This window comes from Rhinolophus sinicus, linkage group LG07 (genome assembly GCF_036562045.2).
Source record: "Rhinolophus sinicus isolate RSC01 linkage group LG07, ASM3656204v1, whole genome shotgun sequence".
Lineage (NCBI taxonomy): Eukaryota > Metazoa > Chordata > Mammalia > Chiroptera > Rhinolophidae > Rhinolophus > Rhinolophus sinicus.
The window spans coordinates 16,757,011-16,781,877 of record NC_133757.1 but is presented as its reverse complement, the minus strand read 5'-3'; the positions used below and the strand labels follow the sequence as shown (position 1 = coordinate 16,781,877).

General features: G+C 46.6%; 1 protein-coding gene and 2 long non-coding RNA genes across 7 annotated transcripts in view; 2 read left to right on the top strand and 1 right to left on the bottom strand.

The window, feature by feature from the left end:
• LOC141572893 (uncharacterized) overlaps window positions 1-9,688 on the top strand; it is a 29,271-nt gene extending 19,583 nt beyond the window's left edge. For 3 of the 4 annotated variants that reach the window (XR_012498424.1, XR_012498427.1, XR_012498426.1), the window contains 3 exons: window positions 1,051-1,387; window positions 3,258-3,365; window positions 8,663-9,688. This is a non-coding gene — a long non-coding RNA (uncharacterized LOC141572893). Of the gene's footprint in view, window positions 1-1,050; window positions 1,388-3,257; window positions 3,366-4,819; window positions 5,802-8,662 lie in introns of those variants that run through there. The other variant, XR_012498425.1, reaches the window with a different exon arrangement.
• A 2,788-nt stretch (window positions 9,689-12,476) lies between these two features.
• The window catches only part of MXI1 (MAX interactor 1, dimerization protein), a 73,653-nt gene continuing 61,262 nt past the window's right edge, over window positions 12,477-24,867 (top strand). Inside the window, exon 1 of one of the 2 annotated variants that reach the window (XM_019725104.2) lies at window positions 12,477-12,982. In XM_019725104.2, coding sequence (XP_019580663.1) covers window positions 12,721-12,982 — 262 coding nt within the window. In that variant the 5' untranslated portion in view covers window positions 12,477-12,720. Of the gene's footprint in view, window positions 12,983-15,082; window positions 15,238-24,867 lie in introns of those variants that run through there. The other variant, XM_019725106.2, reaches the window with a different exon arrangement.
• Window positions 13,189-15,146, bottom strand: LOC109444035 (uncharacterized). The gene is made up of 3 exons (XR_002136770.2): window positions 15,011-15,146; window positions 14,374-14,443; window positions 13,189-13,383 (listed from the first exon to the last, which is right to left on the bottom strand). It is a non-coding gene; the product is annotated as an uncharacterized LOC109444035 (long non-coding RNA).

Below are 24,867 nucleotides of genomic sequence, written 5' to 3'. Positions count from 1 at the left end.
GTTTCCTTTGTTGTGTTGATGTTTCTTGGTTTGATATTGTTCCATGTGTTTATTTTTGCTTTTGCTGTGTGTGCTTTTGGTGTCTTATCCAAAAAAATCATTGCCAAGACCAAATTCAAGGAGCTTTTCCCTTATGTTTTCTTCTAGGAGTTTTACATTTTCAGTTCTTACACTGAAGTCTTTAATTCAAGTTAATTTTTGTGAGCAGTGTAAGATAGGGCTTATATTACATAAGTCTTGAAATCAAACAGATTGAGCACTCCCACTTTCTTCTTCTTTTCAGAATTGTTTTAGCTATTCTAATTCATTTGCCTTTCCATGTAAATTTTAGAATAATATTGTTTATATCTACATTTTTTTCTCTGGTGTTTTTAAGATTTTTTTTCTTTGTCTTTAGTTTTCAGGAGTTTAATTATGGTATGTCTTGGCATGGATTTCTTTAGATTTATCCTATTTGGAATTTACTCAGTCTCTTGAATCTGTAGTTTATATATCTTGAACAATTTGGAAAGTTCTAAATCATTATTTTGTCAAGTATTTTTTTCAGCTTTGCTTTCTTTCTCCCCTCCTTCTGGAACTCCAATCATATGAATGTTAGATAGTGTCCCTGAGTCTCCAATTGTTTCTTTTCTTTTTTTTTTCCCCCAGTCTATTTTCTCTCAGTTGTTCGATAGGGTAATTGCTCTTGTCCCATCTCCTAGTTCACTGATTATTTCTTCTGTCTCTTCCATTCTGCTGTTGAGCCCATCCACTGAGCTTTTTATTTTGGTTATTAAACTTTTCAGTTTTAAAATGCCCATCTGGTTCTTTATATCTTAGATTTTTTTCACTGAGATTTTCATTTATTTATTTATTTAACTTTTACATTTTTATTCAATTTATTGGGATGACATTGGTTGGTAAAATTATATGGTTTCAAATGTACAATTCTATAATACATCATATATATATTGCATTGTGTGTTCACCACTCATATTTAAAACATTTTTTTCAAGCATGTTTTTTAATTGTTTATTGAAACATTTTAATATGGCTGTTTCTCTGTTCTAGGTGTTGGCATCTATTGATTGCATTTTCTCATTTGTTTTTTGAGCTCTCCCTGGTTCTTGGAATGATGAATGAATTTCTATTGAAATACGGACATTTCCATATTACGGGATGACTCTGACTCCTATTTAAATCTCCTGTTCCATATGGCTTCCTCTGACACAGCTGTGGCAGGAAAAAGGGAGCATTGCTTTGTTACTGCTAGGTGGAGCTAGGAGTGGAGTCCAGGTTCCCCTGTCGCCGCCATTGACACCTGAGGAGAAGGGCACTTTGTTAAGCTGTGCAGGAGTAGAAGTTCCTGATGTGGTCCCGATGCAGTGGTGTGCCTCAGTACCGGCTGGTAGGATTGAAGGTCCTAGCTCCCTAGTCTGCCTCCTCTGATACCACTCTGGTGAGGGATGCGGGCAGCCTTGTTACAGCCTGGCTAGGGTGGAAGTCAAGGCTCTCCCTTTGGCCTTTACTGGTGTGAGTGTGGGTGGGGTCACAGCTTTTCTGTGGTATTTGGCTGGAGCATGGTGGTTATTATCTAAAAGTTTTTTTGTCATGCCAGGCTGCCCCTTTCTTGGTCCTTTGGCTACAGAGATCAGGCTTTACTTGGCCTTTTTCTGTCTGCACTCAATGTTTCCACGTTGCCAGCTTCTTCAGCTCCAAGTCTGGGATGAATTAGGTAAAAATAAAACCCAGAGAACTCACCAGTGTGTTGTTCCTTGGGTTCTGAGATCCCTAACTGGTCTGCCTTTCTCTCTCCACCTCTAACAATCTTCTTAGGTTTGTTTTCTATGGAATGTCCAAGGTTCTTAGTTGTACTTAGTAGGAGGACAAGAGAAAATTGTGTCTATGTCACCTTCTTGGAAGTGAAAGTTCTTTCTTTCCTGTTTTTACTTACACCTCTTCACCAAAGCAAAAACCCACCAGAATGTTAGTATCATATCAACTTTTAGCATAACTCACTAACATTTTGAAGTGATCAAAGTCCTTTCCTTATAGAATGTCTCCATGAAATAATTTGGGCCCATCTTGCCAGAGAGATAATCAGGCCTGAATTATGCAAGGACGATCTCTGGGTAAATCTGTTGTCACCGTAAAATTAACCCAATCAAAGGATGTTAAATCTTGCTAGTTCAAAGGAGGGAGGCAAAGATAGTTTTACACCCAGAAGGGCTATCCTAAAAACACCAACATGCCCAGCTGTTGGGTCTTGCTTTACCATGCCAAAACTCCAAGTGGTGGCTAACAATGTTCCCCCAAATTAATTATCTACGCCCCCCTCAACTTTTGAGTTTGATCTCCCAGAGAAACTGTCTGGGTTTTTTTTCAGCACAGCAAGTTACCAAAACCAAATCAGGAACAAATCTCTGAATATTATTAATAAAGGAGGAGTTTCCTTTGAACAAGAGTCTTTTAAACTGTGTTTCCTTGAGATTTCCTGTGTATCTTCAAAGAGTTCATGACCACTTTGAATAGGATTTTATCTCAAGCCCTAATGAAGATAACCATGTTCTCAGAATATTCATCATCCTGAATGTTAGCCAGTTATGTTCCCTTGTAAAAAAAAAAAAAAAAAGCAACACAACCCCTCCTTAGGACCCATAAGAATAAAATTATTTTCTTCATCAGAAGTGATGGTCAGCTGCATCTCCAGGTCTGAGCCCTGTGGCAAGTAAACTTCCAGAAACTCAAAGAGGACTTTTCTTTTGTTACCTGGTTTGCTTTTAGGTTCAATCTTGATATTAAACACACATGGACAAAATGCTGTCTGCTGAAACCAGATTCTTTTATTGCACTATTATTTCAGTCATTTAGGGGTTTGGAGAAAGACGGTGGGGTGGGGGGTGGCCAATGGAGACAGATGGCCAATGCAATTACCACTTGAAAAACAGGTTTGTCCTTCAAAATTGACAACAGCAATGGACTCTCAACGACAGGTGAAATTTGAAAAAGGATTAGGAAAGGATTATTTAAGAGAAAAAGAACAGGTGTATCCAGGGTGCTCCAGTTTTTTGGGGGGAGAACTTCAGCTTTTGAATGACACCCTCAAAATAGCTCCTTCACATTTCAGTTCCATTTGTACCCATGCACTTTGTCTCAGTGTTGGTGAGTTTGGGGCCATCTTAAAAAAGGGCTAAAGGTAGAATGAGCACAGAAGTTTCCCTCCATTCTTTAAAGGGAAACATAAACGGGATGGCATATTGTATTTTTTTTTTTTTTAGCAATACACAACTACATATGTACCTGAAGAGAAGGCAGGAAATCCACAACTCTTAAAGCTCTTCACCCTGCAAGCATCCTGACGCTCCACTTCAGAACCCTGGAAATAGGTAGGAAAAAAAAACCTTAATTCTCTGGGGAGAGTGGCTATGGAGTGGAGACCAGAATTTCTACAAGTAAGCTGATCACAGAGCATTATGGATAGAAGGTACTATCTGGCCTACATCCATCATACAGATGCAGAAACATCCCTAAGAGGTGCAATGCCCTGCCTAAGACCATGACCAGTTAGTGACAAAGTCACAGCTGGACTTCAGGGAGTCAGGTCCCTTTTGTGCAATCTAAGTCATTTCTTTTATGCTGTGGGTAATCCTATCTTACTAGGCTTGGTCAACAGCTCAAAGCCAGACAGGTGAGAGAGAACAAGGCGGATCTGAGCCCATGTTCTGCCCAGCAGAGGGGCTCCTTGGGATGCTCCAGATTTCATAGCACTGCAGCCCCACCAGTACGATCTCTGTTTGCTGCCACCCTCTGGGAGAGGAAGATCTGCAGGGGGCATCTGGGAAAGGTAGCGGCAATGAAATAATAATGACAGCTACTTTTTGGAGCTTCCTTCATGTGAGGCACCATGCTAAGCACTTTATAGGCATTTTCTCATTTGATCCTTACAATAACCTTGTGAGGTACGTGTAATTATCATTCCCATTCTGCAGATAATAAAACCAAGATTCGGGGAGGTAATGTAACTTGCCCAAGCTTGTAGACCTAAGTAAATGACGGACACACTATTTGAACACATGTCTGCCTGGATCCACCATCCAAGATTTTAACCCCTGTATTGCATCATTTCTCAAAGGCAGACTGCACTCTGAGCTCCCCAAGTCCCAGTAGAAATTTGGGTGCTTGCTTAACTCAAATACACAAAGGAAATGAAAGTTGATACATGCTAGCTTAGCTGGTTCAGGATGGAGGAGTGGGGGGAGGGGGTTCCTGTCTCTGGAAGGTACCAAGCTCCATGGAGATGGTGCTGAGTACCTTGGTGTGGCCCTGAGGACACGAAGCTGGCTGCACAGTTCAGCTCCACTCTGACGCTGCCTAGTTTGGTGGCTGGGATATGGCCCAGCAGAGCTCCCCAAAGGCAGACGCTTGGATAAGCAAAGTTTGTCACATGTCTCCCCACTACTTCCTACTTGGGTGTTTCCTACCCTGGGCCAAATTCCATTTTTCTTCCAAGACGTTAGGTCCCCTCTATCCATAATTCTCAAGCATAGCTGCACATGAGAACCACCTAGGGAGCCTTTTTAAATGACTGGTATCTGAACCCCATTTCCAGGGATTGTAATTTAATTTCACTAGGTTAAGCTCCCCAATTAAAGCCAGATACAATACAGGATGCTCAGTTAAATTTGAATTTCAGATGAACAACGAATAATTTTTAGCATAAGTATGGCCCAATATTGCATGGGTATATTATACTAAAACACTATTTGTTGTTTCTCTGAAATTCAAATTAAATTGGGCATCCTGTATTTTCAATTCATAAATCTGGTACTTCTATCCCCAGGTCGTTCTAATGCACAGGCGCAGACTGAGAACCTCTGCCCGGCGTGGGAACAATCCTTACAGATGCACTTGTGTGTTGCCCTCAGCTTCACAACCTCTGGCCCAGGCAGGAAAGAAATATGCATGTTTTCTTAGGGCCTTCTGTGGCACGGTGTCTGGCCTTTAACTCAGCAGCAGAGCTAATCGTGTAAAGGGGAGGATGACTCATGAGAGGTTAGCTGGAGTGCCAGTGGGAGATTGGTGATGTCTGATAAATAACACTGGAGGTGCTGCCTGCTCCCTGGGTTGGTCCTGTGCTGAGTTCCTAGTAATCAAACAATGTCTATTGCACACTTATGCTATGCAGGGTGCTTATTAGGCGCTCAGGAGAAGCCATGGAAGTTCTGGAACAACCACAGCCTGGGAAGGGAGAATCCAAGTGTCCTTTACTGGAGAAATTTTCAGTTTATGATATCATGAGGATTTGGAACAAGCACCCCTGTCCTGAACATAAACCCAATTAGCCAGACCACATAAACTTACACCCAACACATGTGTGACTGGACGTAATAAAGGTGAGAGGGCTATAAACAGGAAGAAGGAATGTTCTGCTGCGCCAGACGGGAGACCAGGGAGCATCCCAACTCTGCTACTTGCTAGCTTTGCCCTCTGGGGCAAGGCACTTATTTTTCCTCAGTCTCCGTTTCTTCGTCTGTAAAATGGGGGGTGATGATAATAGCTCATGAAGTGATTATGAGGATGAAATAAAATGGTGCTTGGAGAACAGGGTCTGGAATATTGTAAGCATTCTATGAATAGTAGCTCTTATACTTTAACAGTATCTCTAAGACAATCTGGGACAACAGTACACCTATAATGTGTTCAAAAGTGCTCATATCCAAAAGATACAAAATTAAAACGAACAGGATGAGAACACATTTTCTCAACATCAGTTCAGCCACAGATTTGATAGAGCCCAGTTCTTCCACGACTTTGAAGAGTGGACAAGAAATGAAGAAGAATTTCCCAATTCTAGCCTCTGTGTCTCTGATTTTTTACTCAATTCTGCTTTAACAATGATGCAATTAAGTATCAAAAGTCTAAGGCAGATTCTTGCAACTGTATGCCAACATGTTATTGTCATGTGCCTGCCTGTCTGGGATGGATGTTTTTAGGGTGTAGTTATATGGAAATAGCCTCTGATTACTTTTCTGACTTTTCCAGGTAGGTTATAATTTCAGACAGTTGTTTTGACGTGACTCCTTGGCAGGCCACATATCTCTGAGATCATTGGAACTCTGTGAATTAGAATGACATATGAATGTTTTTTAATTTAACTATTCTAATACATAATGTGGTATGCCTTGCTACTGTGGAAACATGCAAAGGGTCAGTTGTATGCAAACAAAAATTAATTTCCAATGTAAGCAAGAAGAAAGGGAAACTTGAAGGCAAACCCTTTCTCACTCTTTTATGACTATTTCTGTGACACATAAGAGGATGTAACAGTCTCTCTGTATGAATCCCTAGTACTCTGGCTCCAGCTTGGAGTTTAATTCCATTTTCTGAAAGACAGGAGTAAAGGGGCCCATCTTTGAGTGCATGTAAGTGCCTATGTGTATATCTGCATGCATACGACTGGTCCTATGTCTATGTGTATACCTGGGTAAGAAATAAGTCCCATGAGGGTGGGGGTTTTGGCTCTTTGCGCTCTGCTGGGTTCCTATACCTGGAGCAAGCCTGACACAGGTCAGATTATGTCTTCTGAGGGAATAAATCAATTAATCTGTACTTGTATTTTGAGTACATGCTCATGTGTCTGTTATCCCTGATAAATGGACCCACTTCAGTGCTCATCAACCTTTTCACCCATGAGAATTGAGCTCTGGGTCAGGAAAGGGAGAGGGCAATGTACAGGGCTCAGGCAGGAGAGATGGAAACAGAGAAAGAGAAACTAGGCTTCAGAGGGGTGGGCAGGTATCCAGGCAGAAGGTCGGGAACTAACCTGCACATTTTGTATAACGCGGATGTGATGGCTGCTTCTGGTTCACAGAGTGGGGTCCTGGGCTCCCAGACCTCTTGGAAGACAGGAATGGGTCTCCTCCAACTTTTTGTTTTGTTTTCACAAAAAAAGAACCAATGGGAAGTGTCCTTTTCCCAGGGATAAGGCAGATTGGATGACCTAAAATGCCAGTATCTTTGCTTTTGGCTAGAATTTTACCAGCTCATTGTGGTCGTGCTGGTTCTCTCATGCTGATCCAAAACCCCAATGTGTATTGACATCCCAGTCTGTGATTAATGACCATGAGGGAGATGAATTAATGATGCTTTTTGGAATGGGGAGAGAGGTAGACTGTGTGCCAATGGAACTCTTTCTTCATAGGAGGACACTGAGGCAGATGGTGAGATGATTTATCAAAATTACACAGTAGCTCAGTGGAAGAGCTGGCCCAAAACTCTAGGCTTCTAACGCTCACTCCCAACTTTTTGTCATTGTTTTTGTTTCCCTGAACATCTTCCAGGACTCTCCTAGCCTGATACTATCCTGACATGTGCACAACACTTTACAGTTTTCAAAGTTCCTTTATATATACCTCTTCAACAAGGCCAACTGTGTTCTTCCCACTTTGTAGATGAGAATACTGAGACTCTGACAGGTTAAGTGACTACACAGGTTCAGCCAGCTAACAATCAGGAAGAAGACCCTTTATCACCTGCGTATCTCTTTCCCTTCCCTCTCTTGATAGCTAACATTTCACCATTAGAACTTTATTCCTTTAGCTAAAAGCAACTGGCTATCTTTTAATGTCAAATGCCTCTGGGAATGATCATATTTAAGCTAGTTTCAGTCATTGGTGCCTTAATGTACATGAGTTTAGAATCCTTGCTGAATTCATTTTTTTTTTTTTTTTAAATATGGAGATGTTAGAGAAAGTAAAGACCTGAAAGATCCATTTAGGAGACACCCCAGAGTGAGAAGATGTGGAAAAAAAAATAGCTCTCTACGAATTGCACCTTGATTTCAGGCCACTGCCTTTATTGCCTGGTGACTTTTGAAAATTATCCATCAGAGGCATCTTATTACAGAGGACACCCATCATGTCACCAGATCTGGAGGGGAAAGGGCTGCTGAGCCTCTGCACTTTTGGGGAAGGGAACTTCAACCATCTGGCTCAATGGGTTTCTGGCTTCTCCACAGAGACAGCATCTTGATATTTAAACTTTAATGTGAGTGACTCAGAAATAGTTTTGCAGACAGTGTCAAATGCCTCTTCTTGCCACACCGGAGCGAGGAAGCCATGTAGGGCCAGCACCAAGCTTCCGGCCAGGCGCGAAAGGGCATTCATGCCTTCGACCCTCATGGTCTAAGCCCCTGTTTTATGTCATTCATGTGCTGTGCCAGGTGCCAGGGGCTAGGGATGCCAGCGGGAGCGAGACATGCTTCCTGTCCTTGATGAGCTCATAGTCTAATGAACCCTGTAAGTACTGGGCGTTGCATAGGAGAAGCCCAGGAGTTGTCTAAGACAGGAAGGGCCTGCCAGCCTCAGAGGTCCAGGAGAAGGCAGGGCAGAGTCCAGAAGAGCAGAGATAATGCCTCAGGAGCAGGTGACACCCGGGTAAGCTCCAATGTAGGGCAGAGGCTATTTATCCTCTGCCATGTCTACACTCACTGGTGAGGGTGGGGGTGGGGAGGCATGGGGAGTAGTGGAAATAGGCCTGGTCAGCACTTTCGAGGCTGTGCCGGGAGCCACTGGGAGAGGCAGCGCCCCACAGTCCTCCTTGTTCCTGCCCTTCTGCTTGTGTCTTATAGTCCCTAACACTCTAGCCCTGGACTTTCCTTGAAGCCACTTCTCCCTTCTCCTAGATGAAGGCAAGATGAAGACTCCCAAGGAGAGAAGGAATCCTGAGCCAGCTCCTCAGCTGTTGCTGGATGATCCCTTTCTAAAGGAAAAGGTGCCCAGGCACAGCTGGCTAAGAGAGCTCTGGGGATTAAGACTTAAGTGACAATGCAGGGTACAGAAGATCTCTGGATGGTGTTTACCAAGCCTGAGGACAAAGACCACAGTTCAAAGAGCAGGGAAGAACCTCGTCTAGCCATGCTGGCAAGATCCAAAGAAAGGCTAGATGTTGGAGGGACAGACTGAGGCAGAAAGGACTAGTGAGAAGAGAATGGGTAAGGAAGAAGAGCAAGGCTGAGGAGCCCAGGAGAGCCAAGATGTCCATCCAGGACAGGGAAGGGCATCCCACCTGCATGCAGGATGAGGAGGTCTGGGGGCCACTCACCTAGCACCATCTCAGTAATTAACCAGCCTCTCTGTACCTGAAGACGCAATTACAGACAAAACAATTCCTTTGATGTAAGAGTATAAAATGTCTGGGGGGGAAGAGGGGAAAATAAAAGAGAGAGTGGTCTTGCTTTAATATACTAACAAGGTTGATGGAAAAATATTACCAAACAGGCAAATAGATCGAACAAAGAATAGAAAATTGGGTAAACAAGACCCAGGATGAGCAGGCACTTGGGATACTTTAGGCCCTCCGGAGTATCGTGGCTGGCCTTCCTGGACACGGCAAGAAGTCACTGCTTTTCTTTCAAAGAGTTTTCTGATAGGGCTGGCCACCTGCCTTTTTATCCCCTACCTGTTCTCTGCAGAGATTCGCAGCAAGCTTCCAAAGAGGCCTGTTTATTTATGGAGGCAAAGCCTGGGAGAAAGTGAGGTACAAAGGGTTTGAATGGCTCCTCCTGGGAAGTAAAGCTAATCGGGAATGGAGCTGAGCTTGTAACCCAGCATCCTGGATGCCTGTCCCATGATATAACGCCTGAACCGTCACTCTTTCTATCGGGCCAACTTTCTTATTAAAAATCTGTTAATTGGTGTGGGGGGTGGGGGAGGAGGGAGAGAGCAGTATGATGCAAACATGGTTTAACACTTGATGGGCTCTGAAAAAATATAAGCAAGAGGCTTTGAGCTTTCACTTGGCACATTCATCATTCCACGTACATGTTACCAAAATGAATATGTGCAACTAAACTATATGTGAGACTCCGGGGCACAATAGTATAGACTTTGTGAAACAAAAAGGCATTTCTCCTGCCTCCACTGTGTCTCTTGTGGTGCCATTGTCTGATGCTAAGAACTCACATAATAACAAAAAACAATGCCACTATGATGGGGGAAAAACTTGATTTGGCACCAGCAGTGGTGTTTTCCATGGGAATGATGGTGGGGGCTGTGGCCAACTGTGGGAATAGTGCAAATCAGCACTTTTTTGTAGATTTTCTTCAAGCCATTGTTTATTTTGGCTTTGGTCAGATCCATGGCCCAGCTTGAAGATTCCCACTGGGCTTTCTGAAGCTCACAGACCTATGAGAGATGAAACAAGGATAAATAAATAATTACAAAACACTCTACCACTGACCCTGCACTCATGCGTGGGGCGTGCCTGTCTTGGGGGGGCTGTATTTATACGTACATGTAGGTGGCAGGACTGCATATGTGCATACTGGCCCATCCTTCCACCGGGGAATTAATACGAAACCAAGGTTTTCTCTGGGCTTCACTGGTTCATTGTCTTGCTATCACTTTACATTGGGACAAAGGAGATCATAGCTGTTTCGCACAAGCACCAGTTTTTGCAAAACGGCATTCGATAAAACTTGTTTGAAACTGTACCTTCCCCAAGCCCTTAGAGATTTATAGACTTTTAAATATGAATAACTCAGGTTGTGGTTCTGACAGGAATAAAAAAGTCAGTAATTGTTGTGATAATGGAAGGCAAACTTTTATTTCACAGCTCTTAGGAATACATTGGCTTTAAAATGCCAATTACTGATGGTTCCTGTCATATCAGCAGCATGTTATTAGTATAGAATAAGTCCACACTTACTGTATCTTAGCCTAGCCAAAAGATCCAGAGATCAGCCATGCAAAATTTGTCACAAAATGGAAAATAAGCAGAGTATGTGTAGTATAATTATACTATGGTCCAAAATATGAATACATTGGCTTTAAAATGCCAGTTACTAATTGTTCCTGTCATATCAGCTGCATGTTATTAGTATTTGATAATCCTCACTTAATGCCGTCGATAGGTTCTGCAGCTTGAAACAAAACGACTTATAACGAAACCAATTTTTCCATAGGCTAAATGATATAAACAAGAGTCAAGTTCCTGCAGCATCTCACTAACTAATGAAATGACGTTATTTGAGGACCTGCTGTATTCTAAAAGCACAAAAGACTTCTTTGAAGTCTCTGTGAGGGTGTGTGTATGCTACGTTTTTTATAGTGAGAGTTTTACAAAGAAATGTACTTTCTCTCCTTTTTCAAAAAGTTCCCATTTCCAGTAAGAGTCTTCCTGACAAATGTACATGAACCTGCCTCTGAGCAGGGTGACTGGGTGGCACAACTCCAGGGGGCAGCATTTGCCGTGTGTCTTCTATGAAAATGTTTCCCCTGGAGGAAAACTCCAGGTGGCCTTGCAAGGTGTCAATATTTAGATGGGCTTGTTGCAGAGATGTTTTCCAACGAAGTGCGGAAGAGTCTTGTTTCTTGCAGCTTGTTCCCCATTGGATGTGAATAGGGGACCCGAGCTCTAGTCTGGATCTAGGTTGGAAAAAAATATCTTACTAGTAGGGGCCACAGTGTGCTCAGTGCAGATATAATTGAATCAGCACAAGAATCTTATCAGAGGTTTCACGGTTGGGGAAACCTAGGCCAGAGAGGTTAGGGGACTTGCCCAAGCTCACACAGTCTGTATGCAGCAGAGCTGGGACTTGAACCCTTCTCTATGGCACTCCCCAGAGGCCCTCAAATATTCCCCTGACTCCCACCACATTTCCTAGCCCAGGAAAACATCCATGGTTCTTGCAGACTGACTGGGTGACAGCAGCAGAGTGAAAACAATGCCAGCTGGGGTAGGGGTCTTCAGAGCCAAAAGGTGGAATTCAGCTGGGGTGGTTTGTCCTAGGCTGCCACTTCTGCTTCTCTGTCAAATAAAAGGGAGCCAGGTGTGGTGACACCCCAGTGTGAGCTTTGCACAGCTGGACCAAGGCTTGGAAGAGGAGTGTGGAGAGGGATGCTTACATCTCCTCCCCTTCCTGGAAAATAACTTTGCATTTGAAGGGAGAAAGAAAGAGTGAGTAAATCTGTAAACCGGATTTGTGGGCCTGGGTATTTCATCTGGCCCTTTGAAAGCACAAGGCCTTGCCTCTGTGAGTGAGTGAGTGTGTGGTGTGTGTGTGTGTGTGTGTGTGTGTGTGTGTGTGTGTGTGCAGGGGTGTGTGTATTGGGGGAGGAAACTTCAGGTTACATGTGATGATTATTTTGATTGGGCTTTTTTTTTTTTAAAGTTATTTTACTGCGGACCTACTATGTGCCAAGCATTCTGCTGGACGCTTTACGAGCTATTATTTTTATGTGAAGAAAAAAACATCTTAGTAGTTTGTTTTTATGCAGGTGCACTCAGAGACAGCGAATATTTTTTTCATCCCGCGCTCTACACTGGTAAATTTAGGGAAGAGGCGGGGAAGGGTGCGAGGACCGACCAGGGGCGGTCCCTGACTCTCTTGTCTCCACCTTTTATTTTGACCGATCCAATGGAGAGAGGCTCGCACTAGGACCCAGGCGCCAGAGCGCCTCCGTCTGTCCTGTAGGTTCATTCAATCTCCCATACACACAGACCTACTGCGAGACCGACACACACACACACACAGACACACAGACACACAGACACACACACACACACAGACACAGACACACACACACACTCAAGCACACAACTGCACGCAGCGAGGCTAGGGAAGTCAGGTCGCCTCCTCGCCTCCTCTGCTCCAGCCAGCCGGGTCTCCCCTGGGGCGCGGAGCTCGGCCGCGTCGCGTAGCCCCAGAAGAGGACGAGCTCAGCGGACCCCGGTCTCTCCATGGGCAAACGCGGGCGGCCGCGCAAGGAGGCGCGCTGCGAGGGCGCCGGGCTGGCCCCCGCCGCGCCCCCGGCAGTGGCCGCGCCCCAGCCCCCGGCCCAACCGGAGGAGCCCGCGGGGACCAAGCTCAGGTGCCCCTTCTCGGACATTTTCAACACCAGCGAGAACTCGATGGAGAAGCACATCAACACTTTTCTGCAGAACGTGCAGATTCTGCTCGAGGCCGCCAGCTACCTGGAGCAGATCGAGAAAGAAAACAAAAGTAAGTTTTGGGGCCCCTGCTCTTCCTCTGCGCCCGGCTTTTTCTTCCTCGCCCACTCAGGCGACCCTTGTCGCCTGCTCGGCCCGCGCCCCCTCCCCCCAACTCACATCCAACCCTCGGCAGTAAAGCCGATGACACCGGAGAAAGGACACGCACGCACAAAGCTGCTAAAGATGTAACAAAGACGAGCGGGGGGTGAGGGGGGCCTGTCGGTGTGTCTGTCCATCTACCCGAGGCTGGGAGTACCTCCCGGCGGAGGAGCGGGGGTGTTGTTGTTTGCTGACAACTGAGCCAAGAGCTCATCTCTTCGAGGTCGCCTTTCTTCCTTTTTTTTTTTTTTTTTTTTTTTTTTTTCCGGAGCCTTCTCGGGCAGACAAGTGTTGTTTTTCTGTCGCTCGTTCCTGGGTGGGGTGGGGAGGATTAGAAGCCGAAAGTTGGAAACCGTAGGCAGAGCTCAGCGATTCCAGAAAGAAAACACACAGACACACACGACAACAATAACAACAGCCACCAAAAGCCCTTCCTGGCGTTAGCTCGGGCTGGCTTGGCTCTGCTTCTCCCTCCTGTCTACTTCGCTTTTTCCTCCCCTCTCTCAGCAGGGCTGGGCTTAGGCCATCGCGTCCTCGGATACAGAGCCCCTGCGCCTCTGTTGCCCTGGGGTGCGGCTTCCCCCGTCCCCCACAGAAACAGGCCGGCAGGGCCAAGCAGCGCCAGCAGCTCGCCCCGGACCCGTGGTCCTCCAGGGAAACTTGGCGAGTGGAACGCAGCTAGAAGGAAACTTTGGGATCTCGCAGGAAACAATAGTTGGGGAAGAAGGTGTGGGCTGTTGTGTGCAGTTTCTTTATTTTCCGGGAGACGGCTCCCAAGCGAGCGCACAGGGCGAGGAAGGCAAACGCCTTCCTGGTGGATTTCTACCGTCCCCTCCTCACTCCCAGACTCAGGTGGGGAGCGATGCGTTGTGGGGTGGGGGGGTTGGTGGTTGCTGAGAGCCCCACCCCGGCCTGGCCTCCTTTTTTGTATTTGTCGGTTTCATTTTTGCCCCTGCCAGCCGGGTCCCCCAGCCCTCCCCAGCAGTCGACTCTGCGCCCTAATGGGGGCACGCGTGTGCGGTGTCTCCAGCGCGGTCCTCACAAATAATACGTAGCTGCGAGAAGGCGGAAGGGACCGGGGCAGATAGACCGACAGACTAGAGAAAACCAGTCTGTTTAATCTGTCCGAACAAGTAGGAAGATCAATGAAACGACAGGGAAAGAGAGAGAGAGAGAGAGAGAGAGAGAGAGAGAGAGAGAGAGAGAGAGAGAGAGAGAATGGTCCGATTGCAACGTGTCAGATCTTGCATCCTCTTCCCCCCAAAACACAACAACAACAACAACCCTCACACACAAAAACACCTTAGCTGACCGACACGCCAGTCCTCCAGGATTAAAGTAAGCGTGTGTTGGCAGTGCAATTGTGCAGAAGCTGTAAGGCAAAAAAACAAGGATTTGTGTTGGGAGGTCGGTGGTGCGTTCTTTTCTTTCTCTTCTCTCCTGTTTTCTCGGAGTGCCTGCCTGGGTTTCGAGAAAGGCTCGTCGCCGGCTATGTACCCGAATCAGATTGCGATAATTCGCGGCGGGGGTGGGGGGTGGGAGGGGGGAGTTGGGAGTGTGCATTCGTCAGGAGGATAGTTTCAGAAAAGCCAGAGCTGGTGTGGAGCTGGCTGAAGACGTGGTTTTGTTTGGTGTGTTTGCTTTTGTTGGAGGGGGGGAGGGGCGCGATTTCTTTAGCTGCCCCCCGCCCGGGTCCCTGATTCTCCGGAGTCTGTTCCTTGGCGCCGGCTCTGGCAAGGGGTGCACCCTAAGAGGGCACCTTGGCAGTGTGTGTGGCAAACCTGGCTTGCCCCCCTCCCCCAGCGAGGTGTACTAAAGAGGCTGCTCTAGCTTCCACCGGGTCCCGTCACCCCTTCGCACCCGCAGACAATCGGAGACCTCGGCTGCCCCCACACACCCCACCTCCGGCCGCCCTGGCTGCCGCCACCTCCTTGTTTACCCGGTGCCGGGGATCCGGCGTGGCCACCAGTCACGTAAGCAGAGGGCCCGGAGCGCTGGGCCCGGCTGTCCCGCACGGGGCGGGCCAGCAGCAGCGGAGCTTGGCTCCCGAGGCTGAGAAAGCCAAGGGTCTGCCTCCCGGTCCCTCTCCCGAGGCGTCTGCCCTGCACGTCCCCAGCCCCCAAGAGGGACACGGAACCTCAGCGCCTCACTAAAAGTCAACTTCGTGTGCGTAATCAGCTCCTCTGCCCCGCTGCCCACCCCCCCTCTGGCAGGCTCCCCGCGGGAGTATTTTTAGCTCTCTTGCCTCTTTTCGCCGCCGCTGTTTGGCTCTGCATGACGTGATGACAACGGTCCCCAGATTTCCCCGAGAGCGTGGGCTGTGGCGCCGTGCCGGGCTCAGCTACAGAGACCCCGCCTCAGGCCCTCTCCCCCTCCCCAAAAGCTCACGCAGGCGAGGGTGACCTCCTGCAAACTAGGGGCGACCATTCTCTGGGCCCTCTGTTATACTCCCTGCAAACAGGAGCGACCCACGGGGGCCACTTTAGGCTCCCCACGCCCCCCCACCTGCGCCCGGTCTGGGTCTCCGGGTACGGAAAACGACGGGCCCTACATCTGCCTCATTTTATTGGGGGCGCTTCTTTGCGCTGGCTGCGCTCTCTGTTGTTTTCTGCTCGCTGCACACAATGCCCGCGCGTCACGGCGATCCGCGTGTGCACAGCAATAATGCGAGTCGGGGGGCGGGTCGTGCGTGCGCCGGGCTCCGGCACTGCGGGTCGCTCCGCGCGCGCGGGGCTTGTTTTGCTTCAGAGCCCCGCTTTCCGAAACGCTTACATCATTCAGTTGTTGGGAGGAGGGATGGGGATCTGGCTTTCCTATAGGATTCCAGCATTTCCCAGGTCCCTGGTTTTTGGAAGGAAGCAGGGACCCTGGCTTTTTAATTATTATTGTGATGGGAGGGCTCAAGTTTTGTCTGTTGGGCAAGTTTTGGGTTGTTTTTCTTTTTTTAGGTCACTACTGCAAAGGTCATTACTGGCCGGCTCAGGTGCACAACCTCCCCGCCTTCCTTTCAGCCAGTTCCCCTGTAATCACTTGATCTTAGTTTCTCCGCCTCCTCCTCTTCCCCCTCCCAGCTAGAGACACATGGTTTCCACATGGAGACAAACTTCTTTCCTCTGACTGGACTTGACCTAGCTGCGTGTTTCCGCCAATCGGCAGCTGCAGCTTCCTATGACGTCACGCGTTGCTGAGGCCAGAGACAGGGGGTGGGGCTAGGAGGCAAGCCAGGAAATCTCTGGGAGCTGTAGTGAGGCCAGCTGGTACAATCCCTTCTTAAAGGGAAGCTCTTCTCCCGGGAGATGGCTGTTGAGCCTCGATTCGATTCTCCATTTCGGGTTCTGTAAGACCTTCTCGAAATGCACCGATAGAACCCGGTCACGCGTTCACGCGTTTTGTTTTTACTGTTGTTTGCGAAGTACTTGGCAAGAGCTTGCCTTATTTTACATTGTTGCTAGAACTGCTTTTCATTGCCTCGTTAAGGTTTCTGTTCTAGGAGTGCTCACCAAGTTGTGGCCATAGTGCTGAATTATTCCCAGCAGAGAATGGTGAGTTTTCTTCCGGGGAGAGGGTTCAGGTTAAGTCACCAAGTATTGATTGCTTTGTGCAGGGCAACATACCCTAGGAAAGGCAGGTACATTGTCCCTAAGCGCCAACTGGTGTGAATCTCCAATAATCTCAAACTAAAGGCCTCCAGAAATATTAATCACGGGGACTGTGACCCTGTAATCACAAATTCAGAAATTATATATAAATAACCTCTGGCATCAATCCATTTTGGGGTCCAGTGGAGGAGTGGCAATTTAGGACTGACTGGTAATTAGAAAAATATTTACTTCCTGTTTTGGAAAAGGTTAAAACTGAAAGAGAAAAAGATTCACAAAGGGTTGTGTGCATAAAAGCTGTCTGACAGGCAAGTGGAAGCTACTGTAACAGGTAAAAAGGTCTAGAGGACGGAAATGGTCTTCTCAGGGTCTGGGGAAGGTGGTTTGGGGGCAAATGCTTAAGATAGAGAAGAATGGTTAAATGGGAGTAGAAGCCATGGGCTGCTCTCTGGCATGGACCACCTGGGTTTGAGAATGAGGTATTGTCCTAGGGAAATGAACCAGCCAAGGAGCAGCCTTTTCCTGCTAATGGAGGGAGCTGCAGCTGTGTCCTATCATCTGGCCCCACCCTGCCTTCCTGACTTAACCTCCGTTCCTGTCCAGCAGGTCCACCAGCAAACAGACATCACAGTCGTGCCTCTGTACTTGACTCACACTCTTCCCTCTCTTTAGAATGTCCTCATACTCTTACTCCCCTGGCGCTAGGCGCATCTTACTCACTGTCAAGACCTAGGCTAGTTCACACCTCCTCTAGGCAGCTTCGGTTGGCTAGTTCTTCAGTGAGGGTAGTTGAGAGAAGGGAAACTTTACAGTCACCAAGAGCAGGGCCCAAACTCCTCCTTTGCTGCTTCCTGGCAGTGTGACATTGGGCACAAGGCACCTCACCTCTCTGAGGTTCCATTTCTTTTTTGTAAAATGGACATAACAATAGCACCAGCCTCACATCATTGCTGAACAACTACATGAGGCACTCCCTTTAAACACTTAAAGTGTTAAAATGTTAAAGTAAAACGTTGAAGGTACCTGAAATATAGTAAGTACTCAATACATAGTCACTTCTCTGAGCTTTGATAATCAATACCGTGTGATTCTTTTCTTGCTTCCTGTGTCTTTGCTTTATCCTCACTGGGAGGTGATTAGCATCTTAAGGGAACAGATCATCTATAGTATTTAAGTGTATGTCACTGTTACACATAGCATGCCACTGGGCATAGAGGAGACCCGTAATACACATTCTTTGATTGGTTTGGTTTGGCATTTACGGACTATGGCATAGCAATCAGGTTTGAAGGTGGGGGATACATGGCAGACTTTGTGAAGACTTGGAGAAGAGAGGGAAACACTGATCTCTTCCAAGGAGGGAGGATATCCCCAATAATGGACATTGACTGCCCTTGGGCTATAAAGACCAAAGCCTACAAGGAGATGGTAGTTCAGCCTGGAGAGCTGGAAGTGTATACACTATCATCAGCTGTGACTCTGAAAACGAATCAGTTACTGGCTTAGAGAGCAGGGTATTAGGGCAATTTATGCTAAAATTGAGGCTTTGATGGCAGCTAGTGTTCAAGCACGTCACATTTCTGCATGGCAGGCATGTTATGATTAATTTATTCCACAAGTATGCATGAGTACCTACTATGTGCAATTGCTTTGTTCTGAAAACTCTATGGGTTGATTTATGCTGGGGTAGAGTGGGGTATTTGTTTTTGGTGCACTTGTGTAAAGAGCATTCTTAAATCAGGCTTCTATTTCCTCTGCATCCTAAATTATGTTCCCCAGATTCAACGTTTTTTCCAGTTTTAAATATGATCTCTGCCCACTGGCAAGTGCCAGAAGTAGACTTTCAAGGACATTGTTGTGGCTTTTAGAGTCCCAGAGCTCCCAGGGACTGGGTGCCCTGTGGACGGGATCCAGGGAAAGGGGTCAGGGCCTTAGGTTCACCTACCTTCCCTCCTAGACCAAAACACTCTCCTATTGACACACTCAGAAATGAAGATGTTTATCTGAGGATGGCTAAACGAAAGTCTGGAGTAAAACTGAAGAAAATGAAGAGGGTGCCTGCATGCAGCAGCAGCAGCAGCAGCAGCAACTAATTGCATTGCTTAGTATCAGTACTGGCTACCATTTATTGAGCATTGACTATGTACCAAGTATGGGGCTAAACATGCATTATCTCTTTCAATCTTCACAATAACCCCATGACACAAGCAATTTTATTACACCCATTTACAGAGCTGGTAACAGAGGAGCAGGGATGCTGGGTAACTTATCCAAAGGTCATATGGTTAGTAAGTGGCAGGACTGAGTTTGGAAACCTAGGCCTCTGATTCTAGAATAAGCCTGCAGCCTTAACCATATATGTAGTTACGAATTTTACAGCCAGTGATTGAAGTCCAGAAAGGTGAAATGACTTGCTCAAGGTCACCCGGCAACCTAAAACAGAGCTGGTGTTTTAAACACGCTGTTGATTGTCCAAGGTCTTCCTGAGCGCACCCTGCTTAGAAAAGGTTGAGAAGTGAGGCTGGAGACAAAATAGCCAACCAGAGAGGGTTTGTTTTTCAGAGTTGTTCAACACTCCTGGCCTTAACTCAAGTTTAGGCTCCTAGGAAACACCCTGCCTCCCACCCCTGCCCCCACTGCCTTTCCCAAGTGTGTCCTCTGGACATATTAGAGGACTTGGGGCTGTTGCTATGGTACTGGGGCCAACAGCAGGTTCATCAAAAGCTGGGTCTTTTGCCTTAAAAAAAAAAGCCCGGCCCTGCAGAAATGAATTGGCCACAAAGATTTGCATCAGTCATTGTGGCTTATTCTGTTTTAGATCCCCCCTGCCTCTCCACCCCACCCCCTGCTCCCTACCACCACCACTTTCTATAAATACAGTTGGATAAATATTGATTTAAACTGGGTTTCTGGAGGAGAAGCACATGGTTGCCCTGGCCTGGTCTTCACTTAGATACCACCAGTTTGCCAGGCCTGAGACACCTCACCCCCAACAGCTCTGGCTTCCAAATGACCTGTTTTGGGGAGGTGAGTTGTGGTTTTGTGGCTTTTGGAGAGGGAGAGAGAGAGAGAGAGAGAGAGAGAGAGAGAGAGAGAGAGAGAGAGGTAAAAAAGCAACAACCCAGCAAGAAGTGGGAATCTTCATGCAGAATGAAAGGAACAATTTTCAGCAGGCAGAAATGGGGGGAGATTTATTGCCTTCTGGCCTTCTGAACGATTCTCTTCCCTTTCCCACTCTTCCTTCCACTCCATTTTGGGTTTTGTTTTCAAAGGAGTCAGGAGGTAAGACAGAGTGTCAGGGTCAGAAGGAGCCCCAGAGGTCACAGGGCATCCATCATCCTCACTATACAGATGAGGAGCCTGAGGCCCAGAGAGGGACAGTGGCTTGCTCAAGAGGACACAGCAGATGTACAACCAGGTCCTTCTGGGTTGTGTTCCCTCCTGCCTGATGTGAGAATGGGTCCCAGGCCGAGCCCCAGACTGGGCTTTTACTTTACAGGTCAGGTGCTCATAAAGTCAGCAATTCTGAAACCTGGTTTACTGATTCTAGGGTGTGTCCAGTTATTGCAAAGGTCATTGCAACATTCTCAATAGTCTTTCTAAATGAAGCTAATTTGTATTTGCCATTTAGAAAAGACATTTTCTTTTACATTGTGGTGGTGATGGTGGTGGTGGTGGTGGTGGTGGTGGTGGTGGTGGTGGTGGTGGTGGTGGAGGTAGAGGAGGAGTGGGTGGAGCCTGAAGGCAGTGATGGCCACTGGATGGCTACCCAAGCCTGAACTGAAGAGGAGGAATTCAAGTCTTCCCAGTGGGAACCTCCTTCTGGGGGTAGAGGGTAGAGCTCTGGGCTCACACTAGAGAGAGGCTTAATTCCTCAGGGACAGACACCTGCTCTCTAGCTCGTCTGCTAAACTAAAAGGAAGTAATTGTCTCTGATATCATTGTCCCTGAGTGGCCTGGCTGGAGGTGGTAAAGCTGTCAACAGCTGACTTAATCTCTCTGGCCAAAAATAATGGGGCATTTGCCATCCTCCCCGAGCCGGTGGTTCCTTCTTTGCTTCCTCATCTTGGCAGAATGTTATGCTGGGCCCCTGGCTTGTGAAATATTTTGAAAATTCAGGTGACTCTTATTTTGAGCAATACATCTCCATGAAATATATGTAAGTAGGATCCCTTTTAAAAAAATTTAGAGAGCTTCTCTTTAAAAGGCCCTTGTGGCAAATGGTTTTATAAAATGTGGAATTACGTGGCAGGAATTCTCTTGATTTGGTGATTTTGTCCATTATTAAACTGGTATTTATGGGAGTACATATTGCGTTATGTCAGGCACTGTGCTAGGTCTCGGAGGTATAGTCCCTTTCCTCATGGAGTGTATACTCTATTCCACTGGCAGGTTTTAGAAATTCAGTTGTCTTAAAGTGAACTTCAGCAATGTGGGGTTGCATCTGACTTGGGTTTTGTGTCTTTGGTTTTAGCCATCATTACAGATAGAACAAAAATTTATCTTGGGCTTCCAAAAGGAATAGTCCTCTCCTCCCTGTACTTCCGCCCCTCCATGCCCTCCATGTTTAAAATCCTTTGTTTTGTGTTTGTCTTTGTAATTTTTACAGATCTGATGACTTCCTCCCCTCCTCCCCCTCCTCCCCCTTCTCTTCCTCCTCCTCCTCCTCCTCCTTCTTTTTAAACTGCCTGAACTTAGGAAACCAAGTACTGTGTAAGCAGCCTTGTAAACAGACACATTCCACTCTCAGTTCTTTACAGATGGGGGCATTCTGTACTTGGGGGGGGGGGGGGTTGTCCATACCAATGTTCCTCCCAAGCCCACTCTGGCACACAACATGCCCTTGGCCACATACCTCTAATATCCAACTTGAGCGTCTACTAAGGACATTTAAATAGCAAAATTAGGAAGATAAACAGCAAAATTAGGAAGATAATCTCCCTGTCTCATGAGAGAGGGAGATTGGGAAATTCAAACTAAAGCTGGTAAAAGGGGACTTGGTTTACCTACTATGTGAGATATTTTACTCTGTGTCTTTATTGCCATTAGCAAGGATATTTGAATGGAGGGCATGCCTAAGGTAGCTCTGTTTCTGGCCATGGGTAGCAAGTGGGAGCTCAGATGGCCTTTGTTTTTACTTCTACTGGGACTCAGAACTACCTTATGGCATTCACCTGTGTTATCTTCTTCTTTCCTCCACCGCACTTGACCTTGTGTACTATATTTTTGACTCCCAAAACTCTGAGTACCTTGCATACAACTTTCTTTCTTCCTACCAGCTGTAAAATTTAGCTCAATTCAACAAACAATTTCTAAAACTTGCCACGAGCCAAACACTGTGACCGGTGCTTTCAAAGTGCAGTATGTATGGACTCCAGTTCCAGCTCTGCAGTCCAGTGCAAATGATAGACAAATAAAAGACCATTAAATAATTCTTGTCCGTCTCCTGGGAGGCTGATAACCTGTCCCAAGGGTGTTGTTGACAAGTCTCTGTTTTCCTAAGGAATAATGATACGGCCCAGTGCTAAGTGTTTTATATTAAATCCTCCACCAGGAGGGTGCTATAATGATCCTCATTTTATAGATGAGGAAAGCCTTAGTCTTAGCAAGGCAGACTGACTTTCTCAAGGCCACATAGTACGAACAAAGAGTGGAGCTGAGACTCACACCCAGGGTTTTCTTTCTTCCTCTGAAAACTTAGAGCTCTGGGAGAAGCCTCAGGGAACAAGAGGCAAGAAATGGAATCTAGAATGTATGCAGTCCAGGCTAAGGGTCCCCTGGGGAATGCCTCCCTGGAGTGACTTCCTTTACTCCCCACTCATCCTAGGGCAGCCAAAATCTTCCAGAGCTCTTTGAGTGTTGACACTGAAGCCAGATAGGGCCCTTTTTTCTAGAGGGTGATGGTCTAGGGTGTTGCTACTTGCACGTGCAGCACTACCTTGCCCAGCAACCCCTGGGGCACTCACCCAACCAGTAGGGCTCCTGTAGCTCTGCATGCTAGGGTGTCGGGGGTGTGAATCCACACCCTGTCAGGCTGTACTAGGTGCCCAAGCTTGTAGGACAACTGGTCTGGCCCATGCTTGCAGCCTAGGGCTTCTGCCAGAGAAGCCAGAGGAGAGAGGCAAGTGCGAGCTACAGAGATGAGCTTTAGGCCCTGGCTGCCACTGTGACAGCATCGGCCAGCTGGTTCCGTCAAACAGCTTAGGTCCAACTTCTTCCTTTCCTCGATCGAGATCTAGGAAACCAGAGTGATCTTAACTACAACTGGATTCATGTCACTTACTTGTTTAAAAACCCTTCAATAGTTTCTTTCCCGTCTCACTTAGAATAAAATCCAAATTCCTTGCATGGTCTTCACCCTTACTGTTTAGAGTGAGTGTGGTGAGAAGATGAGGTGTCTTGGTGTCTGTGAGGAACTTGTCAGAAATGGGACTCCCAGGCCCCAACCCGAAACTGCTGAATCCAAATCTGCATTTTACCACAGTTTCCAGGTGATTCGTGTGCTCACTAAAATTTGAGAAGCTGGCCCGACAGCCCCTGGGATTCCCCTCCACCCACTTAAAGCTGCCCCCACCCTCATTTATCATTGATCCCTTAGCCAGCTTATCACAATTGACAATGATTTTACTTGCTTGTCATCAGTCTGTCAGTCTAGAATACAAGCACCTTAAGGACAGGAGCCATAATTAGTTTTGTTCATTATTCTACCTTTAGCATCTAAGTGAGTGCCCAGCACACAGTAGATGCTTAAGGAATATTTGTTGAATGAATGATGAGTTTTCTGCCTTTAACCTTCTGATCCAGTGTCTCCCAACAAGGGAGCCATTGGTGAGACAGTTCTTGTGCAGATTTGTACAGAACACTGCAGGATGTAACATCCGTGGTTCCCACCCACTAAATGCCAGCAAACCCCGAAGTCATTGTGACACTCAAGAAAGATACTCCTACACCTTTCCAAAGCCTCCTGGGGGATGATATTACCCCTGGTTGAGACCATTGCCCTAACTAATTTTGTTTGACTATGTCCAACTGGACATACCCTGTTGTGTGCTGTGGGGTCCAAGAGTTAGAAAAATCCAGGTTTGAATCTATTCACTAGCTACTGTGTGACCTTGGGCAAATCACTTAACCTTTCTGGGCCTCGTCTGTGAATCAGGAATCTCAGAGGTGTGCTGAGGATTAAATGAACTGACTGTGCAAGCAGCACCATGCACATAGTTGGCTCTCATTATGTGGCAGCTACTAGTAGGCAAATAGTGGTATATTATTCTAGGAACTCTGGAGAATCCCAGAATCCTAGAATCAGGATGCTGGATTGAGAAGAGATAGATTACCGATGTCTTTGGCAGGCAAGGGCCTGGTATTTTTATTCTAAACTGCGCACCTGAGCTGAGAACTCAGCCACAAGGCAGCAAGGCTTGGTGTGTGATTTAATGTCCAGTACCTGGATCGGCTTAAAGAGAGATCTCCACAAGTTTCTACTGCCTGGAAGGGAGAGGGGATGCCAAGGGGTAGGGGCCGAGAAACTCTAGGCAGCCTCCTGGCGGGGGATGGAGGGTTACCCAGGGCTGTGGCAAGAATGTGGGGCATCCTCTTAGCAGCAGGGGAAGCCTCTGGCGAGCTCTTTTTTTTTTTTTTTAAGGTTTTCAAATTAAGTTGCATCTAACTTTGAACGAATAGGTCATTGCATCCAAAACCCGATAAATGCAACCAAAAAATTATAGTATATTCTTGCTTTTGGATATAGACGTGAAAATTCTAAACAAAATATTAACTCATGGAATGAGCAGTGTTTCAAAAGAATAGCAATACCCTGGCTGAACAGGCAATGTGCCAAAGATGGCTGAAAGTCACACAATCTACCGGTATAAATGATTCTCATCACACATTAAAGGAGAATAATCATATGTGACTACAGCAACAAATGTGAAGTGTCATCTGAATAAAATACTTGGAGGGCATCTGTAATGAAGGAAACTATGTACTGCCATACGACAGAGAATATTTACCTGTGGTGGTTTTTTAATTAAAGCGGTGTAGTGTGAGGTTGGCCCATGGCTTGTGGTCATCACCACCAGCAGAGGAGTTGACTCTGAGGCTAACCTCTCCTCAGAGAAGAATGAACCTTGAATAGAAAACTAAAGCAGGCTTGGGATCCCTTTGAAATGTTACTTGATATTTAAAGGTTGGGGCTCCA